This window comes from Micromesistius poutassou, assembly GCF_964030765.1.
Source record: "Micromesistius poutassou genome assembly, chromosome: 5".
Classification (NCBI taxonomy): Eukaryota; Metazoa; Chordata; class Actinopteri; order Gadiformes; family Gadidae; genus Micromesistius; species Micromesistius poutassou.
Genome location: NC_140275.1, coordinates 22,516,568 through 22,538,431, shown reverse-complemented (window position 1 = coordinate 22,538,431; position 21,864 = coordinate 22,516,568). Strand labels below are relative to the sequence as shown.

Sequence of the window (21,864 nt, the reverse complement as noted above, 5' to 3'; positions counted from 1 at the left end):
CTCCTGGACCAGGGTGGACCAGAGGCTGAGGACCAGCAGGTGACCAGATCCCCAAGACCAGGCATGGGAGACCAGAGGCTGGAGACCAGATCCAGGGAGACACAGAATCTGGTTAGCCTCCTAGCTGGACATTGTTAGCCTCCTAGCATAATGGATATCGTTAGCTTCATAGCATAATGGATATTGTAAGCTTCATAGCATAATGGATATTGTTAGCCTCATAGCATAATCGACATCGCTAGCCTCATAGAGTTATCTATATCGTTAGCCTCATAGTATAATTGATATTGTAGCATAATTGACATGGGTAGCCTCATAGCGTAATGGACATCGGTAGCCTCATGGCGTAATCGACATGGGTAGCCTCATAGCATAATCGTCATCGGTAGCCTCATTGACATTGTTGGCCAATGGCTAACATAGATTATGCTACGAGGCTAACAATTTGTGTTTTTCCTCTTGCAACATTTCAGTGACCCACCGACGGCGCCTCGTCAGAGCTGGACGGTGGAGACTTCGGATTCAACTTCTACCTCGCAGGACGTGACTTAAGTCATGGGTTTTCAAGGGTTCCTTGTTTCTCAAGGGTTCCTTGGTTCCTACAAGGGTTCCTCATGGTTCAGTGTTAGGGACAGAGTTAGGGTCAGATGGTCTCACCATGAACCATTGTTTTTTTGAATCACATCCCAGAATTGCTTCACTGTGCGCACAGATGTTGAAATGTATACTGATAGATATGATATAAAATAACTTAAAACGACCTGGCTGTGTGGCTTGTTGTGCAGTAATTTTTATTATACACATGCCTGTTACCCTAATAAGGTAAGGTTACCTCTCCCCTCCCCTATACCCTAACCTCCCCTCTCCTCCACACACACACCTCCACACACACACACCTCCACACACACACACCTCCACACACACACACACACACCTCCACACACACACCTCCACACACACACCTCCACACACACACCTCCACACACACACCTCCACACACACACCTCCACACACACACCTCCACACACACACCTCCACACACACACCTCCACACACACACCTCCACACACGCACACCTCCACACACGCCTCCACACACACACACACACCTCCACACACACACACACACCTCCACACACACACACCTCCACACACACACACACACCTCCACACACACACACACACCTCCACACACACCTCCACACACACCTCCACACACACCTCCACACACACCTCCACACACACCTCCACACACACACACACACCTCCACACACACACACACACCTCCACACACACACACACACCTCCACACACACACACACACCTCCACACACACACACCTCCACACACCTCCACACACACACACCTCCACACACACACACCTCCACACACACACCTCCACACACACACCTCCACACACACACACACCTCCACACACCTCCACACACACACCTCCAGACACACCTCCACACACCTCCACACACACACACATCCACACACACACACCTCCACACACACACCACCACACACACACACACACCACCACCACACACACACGCCTCCACACACACACGCCTCCACACACACACCTCCACACACACCACACACACACACCTCCACACACACACACCTCCGCAACGATTCTTATTTTTGTGGTTTATGCACTAATTAAAATGCTCTCATGAACGTAACGCTCATAACGTTGCACCTTGAATGTCTCACATGCTGATTGCATTCATGTTTAGGCTGAGGTCTGCCCCAAGGTTGTCCTGGCTTATCCCCTGTTGGACAACAGTCACAACATGGGGGTGTGTGGTGGGCCTCTTCTTCCTGCATAAGACAACCTTCCTTCAATCCCACAAGTCCCAAAAGTGTGTGGGGACACATAGTTCTTCTGTGTAATCGCTGCAGTGGATGGAGATTGTGACTGAGGCTTCTTATGGTGTAGTTCTCCTCTCGTTGTGAAGGTGTGAATATCACAGGTTACAATGCATTTAGCCTACTTGTCACCCAAAATGATGAGGTTACTCTCAATCTGCCTGTCTATCAAATATACATACATAGGCCTACATAACTATATATATATATATATATATATATATATATATATATATATATATATATATATAGCGGTATACTACACAGATCATAAACAAACATAAATCACACCATTCTGACTGATTGTAGGACATCCCCCGAGGGAGGGAGGGTTCCCTTTGCTGGCTGCTGATTGGGCACACCTCTGAACCGGTATTAGCTTAGCAAGACGCCAGTCCACTGACACGGCCCGCCCCGTATAGACTGATCCGTCGGCTGATGTGGAACCAGACTCTTCTCGTCCAATCAAAACTCGCCTCTTCCTCCCTCCTTGAGCAGAGCCCTTGAGCAACCGCGAGCCAGCTCCTGGTGCGCGTCACAGGCGGGAGGCATTCAAGACTCGCAACTGTCTACCAGCGAACCGTGAAAAATAAATATTATATTCGCCCTTTTATGTTTTCGTTTCCGGTAATTTTTCACCAAAATTTAAAACGGAAACCTAAGATACACTGCCAAGTCGTTCCTACGTGTTGTGTTTTGTTTAATTTACACGTGCAGAGCATTTTTGCTTAAGTTAAGACCTAACCATTTTTATACATTTTAACAATGGTCAATGACCCTATGCGTATTAAATCCCAATAAAAGACAGATGGACGGATTGTACGTATCGTAAAGAGAAACGGGGAAATATATTTTTTTATATACAAACGACGGGAAGCGTACGTCTCTTGAATGCGCTCCAGAGACGCGCGGTCGCTCGGTGGGCGGAGCTTCCAGCAGGACCACGCTGACAGGACGCTTCAGTGGGTCAGCTGTCACAGACCTCCAACCCTGCTCACAAGACAGAGGCGCTAGCCGGGTGATCTCATTCAACGCTCCACCTGAACGCGTCTGTAGGTTATCCAGCAGTGGTCAAGCCCTTGAGACGAGACGAGAAGACCCCGAGCAGCAGCGATGTCGAAAGACCCACAGGAAGGGAAGAGCGAGAAGATCATGGAGGAGGAGACCAAAGCGCTGTGGTACCCAGACTCTAAGAAAAACACGCATATGAACAGGTTCAGGGCGCACATCAATAAGGATTACGGTGTCGATCTGGGTGAGTTGAAAGGAGAGACGGGAGATTATGCACGAGGCTACTTTTGTCTTTTGCTCTTTGCAGGTATGGCTATATTATTGAGTTATAACGTAATAGTACAATATGATAATAAGACAGTCGAACGATGCTAATTAAAACTAATTTGACCAATGCTTTTACCTACTCAGTTTGCACCGATGTTTTGGACATAAATAAAACAAGGGACATCAAGATTCCAGACACCTCAGTCGAAGAGAGTCGGCTCGGCTTCACCACACCTCCTCGTCTGGCTACAAAGCTCACTATGTCATGGATTAACCTTCTCACACATAGCCTCGGTGTCAACAGGTCACTCCTCATGCTGACCACCACACGCACAGATCTGCTGTAGCGGTGGTGGTCCACCGTGTTCCACAACACAGTGTACAGCCTGCATCAGAGTATTTAACATGGTCAACTACTATTATGCGGATACTGTGTCATAAACACAGTGTATTACTCATGATTAACTACTATTATCCGGATACTGTGTCATAAACACAGTGTATTTCACATGAGTAACTACTATTATCCGGATACTGTGTCATACACACAGTGTATTTCACATGGTTAACTACTATTATCCGGATACTGTGTCATACACACAGTGTATTACACATGATTAACTACTATTATCCGATGGGTGAGGGTACACAAAGCGCTAAAGAGACCCGATTCACCGGATGGAACGGATGGTTAATGAATGGCAGCAAAGAGCAGGGGAGCCATGCAGAATGGCTGTTATGTAATGGAGAGGGGCCCTAATGGTGCTGGGCGTAGTAGGAGAAGAGCAGGGTCCACAGATGATCAGACAACTGAGGATGTTATGTTCTCCGATTTTAATAATAACATTTGGACACTTATCCTATTCTATCTGTTACAACAAAGATTACAGGGTGACTTGTTTGACCTTGCGTTACAGCCAGTGTTTCTGGTTTTGTGCTATTCTGGTGTTTGGAAACATGCCATTGTGGCAAAACCAGTCGTAAATTTTGAATACACAGCCCTGCTGGGATGTGTAGTCTAAGGCCAACAGGGAAGCAGGCAGACACAACGGAGTAGGAGTAAATGTCTATATAAATGATTGGTTATGGATGTGTATCACCATGTACAACACAATACACCCTCTCACCACATGCTCTCTCTGTCTCCAGCCAACTACAATGATCTGTATCAGTGGTCGGTGGACAGCTACCCAGACTTCTGGGCCGAAGTCTGGAGTTTCTGTGGCATCGTCAGCTCCAGCCCGTATGAGGAGGTATGTGTATGTGTATGTCTGTGTCTGTGTCTGTGTGTGTGTGTGTGTGTGTGTGTGTGTGTGGGTCACATGATGCAGCCCTCAATTAACCCATCATCACTCTAATGAGTGTGTGTGCAGACACGTGGCGGCTCCACGCTGTAGCCAGTGGCCGTGTGGACTTTATGATGCACACAATGATGCAGTGACAGCATGACACACACAACCCAGCCTGAAACACTGCTCTCCAATACATGAACCACACCAGAGATATATAAAGTACTAGAGACCCAGACTGGAGTACAAGTACTATATCAAAAAAGTGACTTGAGTAGAAGTGTTCTTTAAACACCACACTTAAGTGGAAGTACAAGTATTCAAAATGTTTTGTACTTAAGTATTGCAAGTAGTTAATTTGACAATGTACTACTCAAGTACTGAAAGTAAAAGTACAAGTATTGTGCTATGTTTACATTAAAGAAAGCAGTCAAAAGTTTGAATATCATATTGTTTATATTATTTTAAATATTTAAACTGAAGGACACACAATTCCTTTGGCTGTAGCAGCAGCAGTGAAGTAAAAGTGGAAGTAGGAGAAAAAAAGAATACTCCAGTAAAGTACAGATTTTACAGCATTTTAGTACTTAAGTTAAGTAGTGAAGTAGTTCTACTTTGTTCCTATACATCTCTGAGCCACACACACATCCATCCATTCCTACATGTCTTCATGAAGGTCTTCTCAAGCCAAAGCTCCCTGCTTTCAGGTGATCGACGTGAACAAGCGGGTGTCGGACGTCCCAGAGTGGTTCAAAGGAGCCAGGCTCAACTACGCAGAGAACCTGCTCAAACACACAGACCTGGACCAGGTGGCGCTCTACGCTTCCAGTAAGAACACTCTTTCATACCTTTATGTGTGTATTTTGTCTGTTGTATGGCTGGCCGCTGAATCAACAACTCCACCGTCATAATAAATGTTATAATCTGATAAGACATGTCTTTGCGACCGCGTGTTTCGTACCCAGGCTACAGCACAGGCCGTCGAATCCGACGCCCTGAGAAAGTTGTTGACTTGATCACATATGGGCAGTGTCCGCAGGGAAACACTGTTGAGTGGCAACGCAGGAGATGAAAAAACAATAGTCCAAACTCCAGTGAGCACTGTCAACTGAACGAATAACTCATTTTCACATAAAACGGTTTGGTTGAGGCGTTGCATAACACTCCAAGTCCACCTGAGACGCCTCGTTAATTAATTAACACAAAACAGGTGCATTCTCATAGTGAGGCTGCAGAAGAAGAGGACAGATCTGTATCAGGAACCTTGACATTTGTAATTAAAAGGCAATATTTATGAATCCAAGGTATAAATATAGGATTTGTCCAGCTAGATGTTAATTTCCTGTTAACCTTCAAACCATACAATGATACATTATTGCACAATGCAATAATGAATGTAATATAATTATTGTAGTACAATTGTGCATCCTCTACGTATCAAGAGTTTCTGATGATTTGGTCAGTTCTAGGGACCCCCCCCCCCCCAGGCCGGCAGACGTGAGCGAGTGCAGGGGGTGTGTTTATATTCAGGAGGAGTGTGTGATGTGATAAGGCTGAAAATCCATAACACTGAGTCAGATTGTACAGGGCAGGCTGTAATAAGATTAAATCCTCTCCCCCTCTCTCTCCCCCTCGCCTTCTCTCTCTCTCTCCCTCTCCCTCTCTCTCCCTCGCCTTCTCTCTCTCTTCCCTCCCTCTCTCCCTCTCTCGCTCTCTCGCTGACTGAGTGACATGGAAATGGAGATAGTACCTGTGTGTACCTCGACACACACACACACACACACACACACACACACACACACACACACCGGAGCTGTCATTTTATTAGGACAGGCTTCACAGTCCACCTATAAACGTCAGATAGCTTTTACTTAGCGGGATTAGAACAATGGCTCTCTGTCTCTGTGCGCCATGGCAGAGGAGGCAACCATATGTAATATCATCGCCCGTCATCAGGTTAATGAATGAATAACGGGAAACATAATCTTGTCGTCTAAATTAACTAATACAATTGTGTGTCTTGTTGGTTTTGCTTGAGTCCTGCAATAACAATAGCTAGCCTTCTCTGTTTTGCCCCAAATTGACGGTGTCGCTGTGTGTGTGTGTGTGTGTGTGTGTGTGTGTGTGTGTGTGTGTGTGTGTGTGTGTGTGTGTGTGTGTGTGTGTGTGTGTGTGTGTGTGTGTGTGTGTGTGTGTGTGTGTGTGTGTGTGTGTGTGTGTGGCTCTGCCCGCTCCGCAGTGGAGTCTAACGAGGAGGTAACCAAGGTGACGTTTGGGGAGCTGCGGCGGGACGTGGCGCTGTTTGCGGCGGCCATGAGGAAGATGGGCGTGCAGACGGGGGACCGGGTCGTAGGTGAGTCCTCCATGTCCGCCATGTTGCTCTCTCTGGTGAACCAAGGCACCCAGGCCTGGTGCATCCTGGGGACGGCGGCCGGCTCGTCTGGAAACGGCCCCTTGTAATTCAGTTTGAATGAGCTGAGGACGGTAGCTCCATAACAACATCTCTCTGGTCAGGAACCGAGGGCTCGCCGTGACCTGAACCCTCAGAAGAGAAGGGGATCAATTGCTATTAAACCCAGTGGGAAACAAGCATCCCTCTCTCTCTCTCTCTCTCTCTCTCTCTCTCTCTCTCTCTCTCTCTCTCTCTCTCTCTCTCTCTCTCTCTCTCTCTCTCTCTCTCTCTCTCTCTTTCTCTCTCTATCTCCCCTGACGTCCTTAATGCACGCTCTTGTTTTGTAACTCCTATCTCTTTGCACGACATCCTGTTGGATCGTGTGTGTGTGTGTGTGTGTGTGTGTGTGTGTGTGTGTGTGTGTGTGTGTGTGTGTGTGTGTGTGTGTGTGTGTGTGTGTGTGTGTGTGTGTGTGTGTGTGTGTGTGTGTGTGTGTGTGTGTGTGTGTAATAGATGGTTGTGGTCCAACATCTCTCTAAAACCCACTGGGAAATAAGCATGTATATGGGTTTTCTGTCTCTCTTTTTTTTTTCTCTCTCCCTCCCTCTCTTTTTTTTCTTTCTCTCATTCTCTCTCCCTCCCTCTCTCTCTCTTCTCTTCTCTGCTCCCTCTCGCTCTCGCTCCCTTGCTCTCCCTCTCTCTCTCCTGACGTCCTTAATTCATGCTCTTGTTTTATAACTCCTATCTCCTTGTACAACATCCTGTTGGATTGTGTGTGTGTGTGTGTGTGTGTGTGTGTTGTGTGTGTGTGTGTGTGTGTGTGTGTGTGTGTGTGTGTGTGTGTGTGTGTGTGTGTGTGTGTGTGTGTGTGTGTGTGTGTGTGTGTGTAGTCTGTGTGCAGTGGCTGGTTGTCTTGGCTCAGCAGCTCATTCTGAATCACACCATTCATTTGAAGCCATGCTTTATTTACTCAGGGATGGTTGGCCAAGCAGCTTAAGCTGCACAAGGACTTCTTTGCTCTGTGTATAACTTCTACTGAGTCAGTCTCATGGTTTATCCACTATAACTATTGAGTCAGTCTTCATGGTTTTCAACTGACTTCTACTAATTCAGTCTTCATGGTTTTCCACTATGACTACTACTAAGTAAGTCTTTAATGGTTTTTGTGGGCATAGACATGCATGCACGCTATTGCATGCAGGCAGACAGACAGACAGACAGAAACACATACAAACCATCTGGATCCAGTGATGTTTTTAAAGTAAAAACTGATATCAAGCAGCTGATAACACTAATAGCAAGCACACAGCACACTTAACACTAAGGCTGCAACTTGCTTAGTCTGACGCGGTGCAGCCAAGTAAAACTGTATTACATTCATAATCTGAAACTGATAACCACAGCACAACGATGTGCCTTTCTGTCTTTGGTATTTTAATAGATCAACTTTATGTTGGGGGGCTGATCATTGTTTCAATAATATGGTGAGGTATTTAAGTAACAAGGTAGGGCATTTTCCCAGTAATTTCTATAAGATGGAATAATTGATTGTTCTTATCCCGTCCCCGTCACACTGAATGCTTTGACTGGGGACTTTCTCTATTACCAAATCAGGGGAGCATCGCAGCACGTAGCTCACTCCTCGCTCACTCTTAGCTCAAGGTCTTATATTTCTACTGTGAAAGGAGAGTTGAGTGTCGTTGCACTGTGCGTGTGTGTATTTGTGTGTGTGTGTGTGTGTGTGTGTGTGTGTGTGTGTGTGTGCGTGTGCGTGCACGCACACGTTCGTGCCACGATGCATTAGCTTAATGACATGAGCTCATTGGGATGCGAACAAAGTGCAGATGAGAGAGAGAGAGAGAGAGAGAGAGAGAACCATGGCCTATATGTTGTGTATTTAGTTTGGATCTTCACTTACGTTGACAATGTAAAAAACGTTGAGGCCATCGGAACGAATTTGATTGAATAAAATAGAAAGAGGGGGATGGTGATAGAGAGACAGATAGAGAGATAGAGGGAGAGATGTCCCGGTCCCAGGCCGTTCAGGTCAGGTCGTTCAGAGATATAAAGGCACTTAACTGATGAAACCAGCCCAGATTTATAACCCACGTGGATTCATCCTGAGGAAGCTCAGGCCTCTCTTTGTCCCTTGCTGAGCCTTCTCCTAACAAGACCAGACCCTCTCTCCCTCTTTCCCTCTTTCCTTTCCTCAAGAATAGAAAGTAAACCTTGAGGTTTAAGTTTGAGTGCTATATTAATTTCAAAGATATGAATTTGCTTTATTAATCCCGATGAAAATCATTTGACCTACTCAAGATTGAAAAATAAGTTAACAGCTGTATAAATAGCTGAAGTCTAAAAGAAGATGATACATTCACAAACATTTGACATAAAATATTCATAAAAATGCAAATGTGGAACCATAAAGTGGCTTCAACGCTGGATATTGCAGAAGACATGTTTCACATTGAAATGTGAAATATTATGTACAATAAACTTCAAGGGCCTCATTGCAAATCCGCTTCCATTAATAATAACATGTCTACTGAATGTTTCCTCAAACCCTGAAGGATAAACTCATCAGCTAAGTGCCTTTATATCTCTGAACGACCTGCCTGGGACCGGGACATCTCTCCCTCTATCTCCCTCTATCTCCCGCTATCTCTATCTGTCTCTCTATCACCATCCCCCTCTTTCTATTTTATTCAATCAAATTCGTTCCGATGGCCTCAACGTTTTTTACATTGTCAACGTAAGTGAAGATCCAAACTAAATACACAACATAAGCAGACATATAGGCCATGGTTCTCTCTCTCTCTCTCTCTCTCTCTCTCTCTCTCTCTCTCTCTCTCTCTCTCTCTCTCTCTCTCTCTCTCTCTCTCTCTCTCTCTCTCTCTCTCTCTCTCTCTCTCTCTCTCTCTCTCTCTCTCTCTCAATAATTTAAAATACATATGATCCCCTCTCATACATTCTGTAATCTTTAGTCTAATGTCATCTCTTGATTGACTGTACAGGTGCATCATCTTATTCCACTCTGTCACACATTCATTAAACAGTAGTCATGCTTTTCCAAGTGTTAAACAACCACTATCTCTCTCTCTTTGTCTTTCTCTTCCCTGATGTTATTTGCTGTAATATCTGGCGTTTGAAATGAAAACATTTGTAACAAGTCATGTTACAAGTCATGTTACCCCCCCCCCCCCCCCCCCCCCACACACACACACACACACACACACACACACACACACACACACACACACACACACACACACACACAATCCTTGTCTATGGTTGTACCTTGGCTTAGACTGTGTGTAAAACATGTATCTCTGGTTACTTAACAGTAAATTACAAGATAGTGAATCATATTTCATTGCCTACAGCTGGGTGAGCATTAGTAAGCATTGACGTAATAATACGTAATAATTCCATAACTATGGAATGTAGTATTATATTTCTAGCATTGCGGAAGATGTTATGGTGTTGTGATTCTGTGAATGTAGTCCAACCAGAATATATTGATGTGTTTTGTTTGATTAAGCTAGATTTAAAGTTGTACGCACAGCATTCCTGCGAAGATAATTCAAATATACTGCTGAAAAGGCGTTTGGTGAACGGCAGCCAGCTGAAACACAGTGTTTGGAATCTGCCTGGTGCATTCATCCAAAACCAACCCAAACCCTACATCACAGGAGGTCTGCTCCCTCCTGCCCCGGTCAGAGATGAGGTGACGGGTCCCTCCCCAGGGACGGGCCGTGCGCTGCTCCTCTGTGTGTCCGTGTAGGGCCGGGAGTGTTCGCCGGCTTAACCACAGCACTTTCATTCTGACCGCATTAGCTCGACACTGAGATGGCGGGCGTGAAACAGATACCCCTCCACCATAAAGGGTTTATCCCTGTTTGATGAGATGAATCGATAATAACATTAAGAAGAACTGTCTACCCCAGCCCCCGCTGTGGATCTTTCATGGGCTGTACGTTTCATTAGGCGTACGGTTCGATGAGGAACTCACTCGCCGGCCGGCTCCGTCATTCTCCGTCCAATTCCCCGTCTGTGGGAGCCGTGGCTGTGATGGATGGCTGGAGACATCGACTGTGTCACCTGCGTCGTTATGAGAACATTTTCTCATTTCCCCTGGTCGATACAAAACATGTGCACCTCTCTCTCTTCATCCAAAGTCTCTTCCTCTCTATCAGACTATTATTTTCGAGGAGAATCAAACCACCACACCGCTTGTACTATTGGTTTGCATTGTAGATGACTGGCTATTGGTTAAAGTGCAAATACAGGCTAAAACTATTTTACACAGCAATTAAATGTCTATTAGTGATGAACAACGCAACCAAGGTCCTATTTTTCCGATAAGTGTAATATTGTAATTAATCGTTAATAGCAATTTGTGACGTCATCATGTCAGACCTGCTTCTGTGTGTCATTTTCTTATGTTACCCGTGATGATTTTCACTATTCCCTTTCAACATCAGGAGACGATACTAATAAATATATATATAAATATTAATTAATATTAATAGTTAATAACACATTCATAAATAAAGGATCCAATGTGTTATGATGATATGTATAACAGGCTTCATCATTAATTGTGAGAGCTACCCATGTACAATCACATGTCGACCACAACGACTGGGATCAGCGAGTCGGTGAACGTTAGCTTAGCCAGGGCCGCATTCTAGAACACCCAACGTAAAGTGCACCTGCGTCTCTGTGTTGCCTAGGTTACCTGCCGAACGGCATCCACGCGGTGGAGGCCATGTTGGCTGCCGCCAGCATCGGAGCCATCTGGAGCTCCACCTCCGTGGACTTTGGGGTCAACGTAAGGACACATACTCTAGCGAATGTTTGTGTGCACCGGCGTACCTGTACGTGAGGTAGAATTCCACTGTAATCAACCCTTCCTGGATTGATTACAATGGACTTGTTCGACCACGTCGTCTCTTGCTTTGAGTTTTTTTTAATATATTATACTGCCACCTTGTGGTAAAATGTGGAATTGCAAGACAATGTGTTCATACCACAAGTATTTGGCTTGATTTGATGTGGTCTATTTTGAAATGATGTATTAGAAATAATGATAATTCTATATTGTATATTGTGTACCTCAAGACGCTCAAGGTGACCTTACACCGCAGTAAAACTGTAATCAGAAAAGTGTTCAAAATCAATGAATATATTACAATGACCTACAGACACAGAGACACTACAATCATTAACCAACAGTAGGACAGAGAGAAAAAGTATTGACTATATTAGACCTATCTCTCTCTCCTACTCACTCACTCATTCCCTATCTCTCTCTCTCCCTCTCTCCCTCCCTCTCTCTCTCCCTCCCTCTCTCTCTCCCTCCCTCCCTCTCTCAGGGCGTTCTGGACCGGTTCTCCCAGATCCAGCCCAAGCTGATCTTCTCGGTGGCGGCGGTCATCTACAACGGCAAAACCCACGACCACATGGAGAAGCTGACCAGCGTGGTCAAAGGTCAGAGCCCGTCTCTCTCGGGGTCCCTTTAGTGGTCCTTCTCTGTTTAACGCAGACTCAGTCTCCATGTAGTAGAACTGCATTATGTGGTAGGTAGGACATCTAAAGTGACGTGTGTGTGTGTGTGTGTGTGTGTGTGTGTCTAGGACTGCCTGACCTGAATAAAGTGGTGGTGATTCCCTATGCACACACCAAAGAGGAGACAGACATCTCAAAGATTCCCAACAGGTCTGTCTGTCTGTCTGTCTGCCTGCCTGTGTTTCAGCCTGCCTGTCTGTCTGTCTGTCTGTCTGTCTGTCTGTCTGTCTGTGTGTCAGCCTGCCTGTCTGTCTGTCTGCCTGTCTGCCTGTGTTTCAGCCTGCCTGTCTGTCTGTCTGCCTTTCTGTGTGTCAGCCTGTCTGTCTGTCTGTCTGTCTGCTTGTGTTTCAGCCTGCCTGTCTGTCTGCCTGTCTGCCTGTGTTTCAGCCTGCCTGTCTGTCTGTCTGTCTGTCTGCCTTTCTGTGTGTCTGTCTGTCTGTGTGTCAGCCTGCCTGTCTGTCTGCCTTTCTGTGTGTCTGTCTGTGTGTCAGCCTGTGATGAAGGGGGACTCTTCACCCTTTAGGTTCATGATTCAGTATTTCATTAATCTCACAGAAAATAATTAGCTCACCTCAATAACAGATGTATAAAAAGAGAATGAAATAAGAAGAAAGAGATGAAATTTATATGCATACATACGCCACATTTTACATAAAATATTCATAAACATGCAAATATATGGAACCATAAATTGTCTTGAATGCTGGATATTTAACAAGATTAAATTGAAATGTGAAATATGACAATTGACAATTGTAAATCCGCTCCCATGAAGACATACCATGGCTCCTGAATGGTATCTCAAGTCCTGAAGGCTACATTCACATCTCTCCCTGTTCCCTCTAATACACTTAGTCATGTTTAATCTAACAGTGGTGCATCATCTTATTCCGCTCTGTCACACATTTAATGCTTCAATCCTTTTGAGTAGTAGTCATCCTTTTCCAAACAGTCTCTCTCTCTCTCTCTCTCTCTCTCTCTCTCTCTCTCTCTCTCTCTCTCTCTCTCTCTCTCTCTCTCTCTCTTTGTCTCCCCCAGTGTGTTTCTGGATGAATTTCTGGCCTCTGGAATGGGCGAGGGAGACCAGTTTCCCCAACTGGAGTTTGAGCAGCTGCCCTTCAACCACCCGCTGTTCATCATGTACTCCTCTGGGACCACTGGCGCCCCCAAGTGTATGGTCCACTCTGCTGGGGTAAGACAGGCCCCCCCCTCACCTGTGGTAGTTCTACAGTACATAAGACACCCCCCTCACCTGTGGTAGTTCTACAGTACATAAGACAGGCCCCCCCCTCACCTGTGGTAGTTCTACAGTACATAAGACAGGCCCCCCCCTCACCTGTGGTAGTTCTACAGTACATAAGACACCCCCCCACCTTCTCTCTGTAGTTCCTAAGTACATAAGACACGCCCCCAACACCTGCAGTAGTTCTAAAGTACAAAAGACACCCCCCCCACCTGTGCTACGGCAAAACTACATAAGTCACGCCCAGGCTCCTTTGGTGATGCAGAATTACACACAGACACACCTCACACCTAAAAAATGATGTAAGAAACCCCCTCATACACAGGTTTAAAGTAACCTGCACTATGTAGAGCAGTAGAACCGTTACATAGTGCAGGTTTAAAGTAACCTGCACTATGTAGAGCAGTAGAACCGTTACATAGTGCAGGTTTAAAGTAACCTGCACTATGTAGAGCAGTAGAACCGTTACTTAGTGCAGGTTTAAAGTAACCTGCACTATGTAGAGCAGTAGAACCGTTACTTAGTGCAGGTTTAAAGTAACCTGCACTATGTAGAGCAGTAGAACCGTTACATAGTGCAGGTTTAAAGTAACCTGCACTATGTAGAGCAGTAGAACCGTTACATAGTGCAGGTTTAAAGTGACCTGATTCACTTGTATTCAAATCGAGTTGCAGTCAGGAGCGAAGGAACGTACCATCTCGATGACAACCCTATACACTATACTTGTTTTAACGATATAAACAATATAATCATAACGAAGGTTTTAATATGCAAGAAACGCGCTAAACTATTGGGTTGTGTGGTGAAGGAACTATTCATCCCATAAACATTGCAAACTTTTTCGCAATGGTTTATAGGATGAATAGTTCCTTTACTCGCTCACAAAAAATAATGTACCCAGTCTTGTACCTTTGCCTTTTCTTCTGTTTTCAAATAATATTTTAAAATTGACTTCCGGAACCAGAGCTGTTGTGAAAGGGGTCGGTCCCTGTTGCGCTCTATACACACAATAGCTGCCTCATTTCCATCTTCCACCACAAGGGGGCAGCAGCCTCACATTTGTCCAGACCAGAATCTAATTGTGCTCCTTGCAAGGAGCACAATTAGATTCTGGTCTTGACAAATGCATGCCGTGTCTAAAAGTAGTACACACACACACACACACACACACACACACACACACACACACACACACACACACACACACACACACACACACACACACACACACACACACACACATACAGAGCAGGGGATGGGGTCACTGTTCATCTTCGCTACCTTGTTTGTGTATCCTTTACAAACCTCCCAATCTTGTCTGTATCTGTTTCTGTCTGTCTGTTTGTTCTGTCTGTCTGTCTTTTTCTCTCCTTATTTGATGTGTTGGGGAAACATCATTGTGAAGGACCAGTAAAAGTGGTCAACAGCTTCCATCTGATCTCTTACTAGGAGGAGTTGAGCTGTCCATCTAGGAGAGCAGGTTAGAGCACAGGATGGGAGGAGGAGTGGTGCCTCTCTTTATGGCTGAGGACCACAGCTTGGCTTGCGTTCAAGCTCTGTAAAGCAATGACAAACATGGACGACTGTGTGACCCAGCGGTGCATTTCTAAAGCAAGCTGCTCCATAAAAGATGAGGAACGACTGTTTTAGATGACTGCAGGTGTATTGGGCTGCTGAGCTGGTCTCAGTTGAGGTAGAAACACAGTTTGTTAAACAATAGATAACATAAACTATAATTACTTAAAAAACTAAAAATCTTTGTTTAGCAAGATCAATTATGTATATGTATGTGTATATATATATATATATATATATATATATATACAGTATATACATGTGTTTATATCTATATACATATATATATATGTGTATATATATATACATATATATGTGTGTTTGTGTGTGATTTCTTTTAATTTGAAAATATCAGTTTTCTCTCTCTCTCTCTCTCTCTCTCTCTCTCTCTCTCTCTCTCTCTCTCTCTCTCCTGCTACACTCCATAATGAGGTGCTACTATAGTAAGGCTACAGTAAACCTGTGCAGTGACCCTGGCTGTCCGCTCTGGCGCCACCAATTAGCCCCGGGCTCGTTTGGCCGCTCGTCTCCGCGGCGGCGGCGGGAGGCTGCTCGCTCGCTGGCGGTGGCGTGCGTGGAGAGGGCGAGAGGCTGTTCCCCTCACGCCCTCGCCATGGTGTACAGATTCATATCAACCCCAAACCTCGGTGCAAAGAGACCGCGAAACCAACAAACAAATGCACCTGTGCACACACACACACACACACACACACACACACACACAGTTGAGTCCATGACTGCAGGCCTGGTCACCCGCAGCGAGTGTAATTGAGCATTGATAACAATAAAACAAAAACAAAAATTATATCTCAATGTCAGCAGTCAGGCTAATCAAAGCAGCATGGTCAATAAAGTGATTACATGGCCTGTGAAATTATTATTATCAAGTTATTAAATTAACATGATCTCTCTCTCTCTCTCTCCAGGGGACACTTATTCAACATCTCAAAGAACACATTCTCCATGGCAACATGACCAGCAGCGATGTCATCATCTATTACACCACGGTAGGCACACAAACAGAAACTGATCCGTGGAAAATAACGTTGTCCAGCCGTCCAAAAGCAAACCCAACAAGCCCAGCTGCTGCTTCCTGCTCTGACAAGGGTGTTTTCGCATCTTAAATTGCGAAAAGCTATCCAAACTTGTACCTTAACCCCCCCGAAATGTACACAAATGTTCTGATCCCAGAGAGACCCATCAACACCTGAGTGCACTGCATGAAGGCGTTCCTCAAGGAACCCATCCCGGTCCCCTGATGAACCCATTATAATTTGTTGAAGGAACCGGCGGCAGCTCACGCAAAAAGTTTCAGAGTGGAGATTACATAGACGATGAAATGGAGACGCGGCTCACGCCAGGCCTCCCCGATAGGTGCTTCCTCAATTACACCCGCCAACATGCATTCCCCCGCGCTCCAGCGCTCTCATCTGGGCCTCCGCTCCGGCTGAGCACAGATGAAAGGTGGTGTCTTCAATGCTAGCTTGATTTCATTTCTCCCCTTGAAAAGGGCTTGTGTTTGTGTAAACTGATGGTGGTTGGAAGCCGGGGCTCAAAGCTTATGCTATGTGCCTCACAAAACCAAATCAAAAAGCCACACAGCATGCCTGGCACAAAGGCACTGTTGTCAAGTGGAAAATCGTTTTTTGTTTTTTTCTGAAAGACTCCGGAAGTCCTAAGTGCTTTTTTTTGAAGGAGGTTTCTTTTTTAAAAAGTATAATTTTTTTCTGTATTCTTTATAATGTTTATTTAATATTTACACTGAAGGTACGCACACACACACACACAGACACACACACACACACACACACACACACACACACACACACACACACACACACACACACACACACACACACACCAGTGTGTCTACTGGATTACAATCATTGTGGTACACACACACATAATCTGAACTACTTTGTTGACGAATATATTTGATACACGGAGGTCTGGTTTTCTAATGAATATGCTGATATTACACCAACCCCGATGTCCCATCAAACTCTGTCTGCATGTATGTGTTTCTATGTGTTTATGCATATCTACCTGTGTGTGTGTGTGTGCAGACTGGCTGGATGATGTGGAACTGGCTGGTCTCCGCTCTGGCGGTCGGGGCGTCAGTGGTGTTATACGACGGCTCGCCTCTCGTCCCCACGCCCAACGTACTGTGGGACCTCACAGACCAGCTGGGGTACGTCGGTGGAGACGGAAACACACACACACACACACACACATAACGCATTCGCATATACACACACACACATGCGCGCACACACACACAAAACACATGCACGCATGCGCACACGTACGCACACACACAGACAAACAGACACATACACATATATATACACACACACACACACACACACACACACACACATTTATACACACACACACACACACACACACACACACACACAAAACACTCAGCCATACACACTCTCTGGAAGGTTCAATTTAAGAAATAAGACCATAAAATAATGGTTGCAGGAGTTCAGTAGGGTCATCCAGATATTTGCCGTTTAGCTATAATAACGCTGTCATCTTTTTTTCTCATTGTTGTTTTTTCAACATTGTTGCCCAAGCAACTCATGTGCTCAGGCCCACAGCCACAGAGCTAATTATCACAAATAGCCCTGTTCTAGAATAACGCCGGCCGCCGTGTCGTCACTTTCCCAACATCCTCCTTGTTTTATTCAACCAAACACTTGGCTGAGAAGCGCATCTTTTGAGAGCAGCACAAGAAGAGCATTTTGGAGGCAGCAGCAGCAGCAGTGGTTTCCTCTCCCATCCAGCCTAGCAGTGGTGTCCACAGGAGCAGAATTTCAAGCTCTCCTCCTCCTCCTCCTCCTCTTCTTCTCCCATGTCTCAGATGATAGTGTTGCTGGCTCAGCCAAACCCATCCTTTACAAACTAGTGGATCTCCAGACACCCCCCCCCCCCCTCAGCTAGGATCAAATATTATCATAAATGGGGAAGTTAAGGCGTTCTCCCTGAGACTCACAGTGGCTTACGGACAAATAATCTATGTACAGTGATTTGGAACCATTTGGATCGCCCAAACTACCAAATAAGAAGCAAGAAACTCAACTAAAGTGAAAATGTAACGTTCTGAAAACCAGACTCAATTGTCTGGCTGTACGGGTGGATTAATAGGTGAATGATGGACGAAAGCTGGAAGAAAAGATGGGTAGATGGATGTATAGATGGTATTGGGAAGATAGATGGACAGATGGATGGATATATAGATGGATGGATGGATATATAGATGGATGAATGGATGGATGGATGTATAAATGGATGGATGGATATATAGATGGATGGATGGATGGACAGACGGATGGATAGATATATAGGTGGATGGATGGACAGACGGATGGACGGAGCTAACACTGCACACCGCTACACGCCTTCCCCCTCCTGTTCGGTCTCTGATTCATCCTCTGTGAGGTTGCTGGGACGCCATGGTAACGGCTAGCTCTCCAGCGGCTGTCAGAGCGCCGCGCCCTGAGATAAATGTCCTCCATGTGCGTTTTGGAAATGAACAGCCGGGCGAAGCGGCGGCGGCGGCGGCGGCGGCGGCGGCGGCTAGCTGGCTAGCAGGGGAGACGGGGACGCTAAAGCCTCACCCGAGCAAGATTCATCTACGTAAAGGAAATCAATGAAGGGGCCCCGCCATTACCCGGGAAAGATGGATGGAGCGCCACGGCTCGGATGAGAGTCTGGAAGCAATTAGGTGTCAAGGTTGCCCCTGGCTTGACACATTTGCCAGATGATGGCGTTGTGTTGGGGAATCTTCTGGGAAAACGCAGCCTGACTGCTTCCCTTTTTTCTTTTTTCCCATGCGCTCTGCGTGGATGTGGGTTTTCCTAATTGGGGATAAATGTGTCATACGGACGGAGCTCGCAGCGGTGTAGAGAGCCGTAAACCACCGTGTAGCGGGCTGGTTAGTTTCAGTCTTATCAAACTTTACTAGACACATTCCTCCTGGTAAAAGGCGTTCGGTTTCAGTTGCCAATTGAACCGCATGTGCTACACGCCTCCCGCTGGTTTGCATTCGCTGTGGATGTAAAAAGCGGTTGTGAAGTCGCTGTGTAGAGCTGGTGCTCCAGGAGGGAACCACAGCCTCAGCACATCAGGAGGAACACACTGGTGAGAGGAGAGCGGAGGAACGGAGTGGGGGGGGGGAGACAAAGGAGAGATGGGAGGGAGGACACTAACGCAGGGGAGAGAGGATGGAAGAGGAGACGATGGATAAGGGTGGTGGACGGGATGGGTGGACGAGGACGGGGTGGGTGGAGGAGGGGGTGGAGGGGGACGGGGTGGGTGGAGGAGCTACTCCTGAGTACGGGAGCAAACCTCTCCACCCGACTACACCCAAAGTGAAACTGTCGTATCTGTCGGCCCGGCGTGTCTCCCGGCTGCACTCTCTCCCAAAAAACAAATGAAAACACCGTTGGAATCAAAGGAGAGTGAAGTGTGTTTCATATACAGAGCTTCACAGAAAACATAGCAGCGGCCTTTAATTGACCAGGTGCAGAGTCGTATAACATGGGCAGGAACGCTGTAGAGGGGTTTTAACGTACAAAGTGACAGATACACAAATACAAATATACACACACACACTCTCTTGCAGATCACCAGCACGCACACAGGCATGCAGGCACGCATACAGAGAATCATTCACACACGTAGATTCAGATCCGGGCCTGCCACCCCATCCATACACACACAGAGCTGGACTCTTTCTCCATCCTAAGCAGCTCATCAGCCGTGCCTGGTTTTCTGTGTCCAATCAAAAGTGAGCCATAGTTGTCATGGCAGCTAACAATATATTAACTGAAGACACAGGCAGGGGGCAGAGGTGTGTGTGTGTGTGTGTGTGTGTGTGTGTGTGTGTGTGTGTGTGTGTGTGTGTGTGTGTGTGTGTGTGTGTGTGTGTGTGTGTGTGTGTGTGTGTGTGTGTGTGTGTGTGTGTGTGTGTGTGGCCACTAATCGTGAAGTATTTGAGACTCTCATATCCATCTACATCCGGATCCATCTTCCTGCTTCAGATTGGTTGTTAATTTGCTGTTATTCGTCCTGATTGGTCCTCTCCTCTCTGGCTTTCAGAGTAAGAGGACTCCCGCCAGTGACACATGATTACTCCATTTCCCACGAGGCCCCGTCTGCCCACTTGATTAGCTTGGCTTCTCTGACGTCCTTTGCCTTGGGCTGCTTCCTTTTGTCTTTTAAAAGCCCCCCCCCTGTGGTGACTCTCTTTGTCCAACCACAGTTGGTAATTATATATTAATGTATATATATATTATATATATATATAAATGTGTACTTGACAACTACCACTAAACGATTTGCCTTCCTAGTGACTCATGAAGAGAGAAACACACACGCACGCACGCACACACGCACACACACACGCGTGCACATATCTAGAAGCAAACGGATACGGAGCCCAGATGGACACCTGTGGTTCTGAGACCAGCAGATGAGTCGTTTCCAAAGAGAAAAGACCTCTGAGGAAATGGAACTTTAAATCTCCCCGTCTCGGAGCGGCGGGACTCCAGACCTCCATCTCACTGGGAGCGTTGGGATAGACGTGGCCGCTACCCAGTGTGTCGTGTCACTCACCTCATTCTCTGCCAGATATTACTTTTCCCGACCTTTGCCCTAATCCCCAACTAACCCCGTTGAAGTCGCTCCATCAGTCTTCCATTTAAACTCATTGATCGGAACCTTCCCTCAGGCGAAGGGGGGGCCAATCACAGCCTCAGGCACAAATCAATTCATGCTGCTGACCAATCAGACTCCGGAGAAAGTTTAGGCAAGACTAAAGCTAGATTGTTGATTTGGTGTGAGGAAAAGATGCATGCACACTATTTCAGTCAGGACACACACACACACACACACACACACACACACACACACACACAGGATGGGACTGAACATTGTTCTACACAACATCCACGGAAAGCACCGTGATGGACAAACCGCAATTCTGCTGTTGAATGTAATCATTCTGCGCAATACACTGTTTGTACAGCAGATGGCGCAACCATTGTATACCACCACGGTGCCACAGGCATTACTAAATCATAAATACTAAATCATCTGATTGCCTCAAGTCAATGTTTTCCTCCATACTGGCCATTTGAACAAATCAAATGGCTGATCACCACCTCCATTGCCTTGTGTGTGGTTTAGTCAACGTTGTCCTCCATAGGAGATGAACGGGCCAGACGGTATTGTGTTCATCCATCAGATGGGAAACATCCCCATACACACACCCACTCACCTGCACATCCACAAGCACAATGCCCCCAACCTCACGCGCGCAGAAAACAGCATCAATACAAACCATCGACTAAAGGCCGACAAATCACACGTCCTCCCACCGAAGTGGTGTAGTGCTGCTCCAGGTTGTTGAGTCGGCGTTCCGGACACATCCTTCAGATGGGTGTGTGAGGAGCGGGCCGAGGCCGGCAGCACGCGGCGCTATAGAGGACACACACACACACACACACACACACACACACATGCTCTGATCCCAGCGCCAGGGTTGAGTTGTGCCTTGGGTCGTTACAGCGGTGTTATGAGTGATCCTACCTGGGGTGGGCTGGTGGTCTCTGAGTCCTATACAG

General features: G+C 46.2%; 1 protein-coding gene across 1 annotated transcript in view; it reads left to right on the top strand.

The window, feature by feature from the left end:
• The first annotated feature begins 2,844 nt into the window (after positions 1 to 2,844).
• aacs (acetoacetyl-CoA synthetase) overlaps positions 2,845 to 21,864 on the top strand; it is a 32,325-nt gene continuing 13,305 nt past the window's right edge. The window contains exons 1-10 of the mRNA XM_084468782.1: positions 2,845 to 3,133; positions 4,306 to 4,409; positions 5,153 to 5,273; positions 6,685 to 6,798; positions 11,574 to 11,671; positions 12,216 to 12,330; positions 12,477 to 12,558; positions 13,447 to 13,600; positions 16,153 to 16,233; positions 17,293 to 17,417. Coding sequence (XP_084324908.1) covers positions 2,992 to 3,133; positions 4,306 to 4,409; positions 5,153 to 5,273; positions 6,685 to 6,798; positions 11,574 to 11,671; positions 12,216 to 12,330; positions 12,477 to 12,558; positions 13,447 to 13,600; positions 16,153 to 16,233; positions 17,293 to 17,417 — 1,136 coding nt within the window. The 5' untranslated portion in view covers positions 2,845 to 2,991. The remainder of the gene's footprint in view (positions 3,134 to 4,305; positions 4,410 to 5,152; positions 5,274 to 6,684; positions 6,799 to 11,573; positions 11,672 to 12,215; positions 12,331 to 12,476; positions 12,559 to 13,446; positions 13,601 to 16,152; positions 16,234 to 17,292; positions 17,418 to 21,864) is intronic.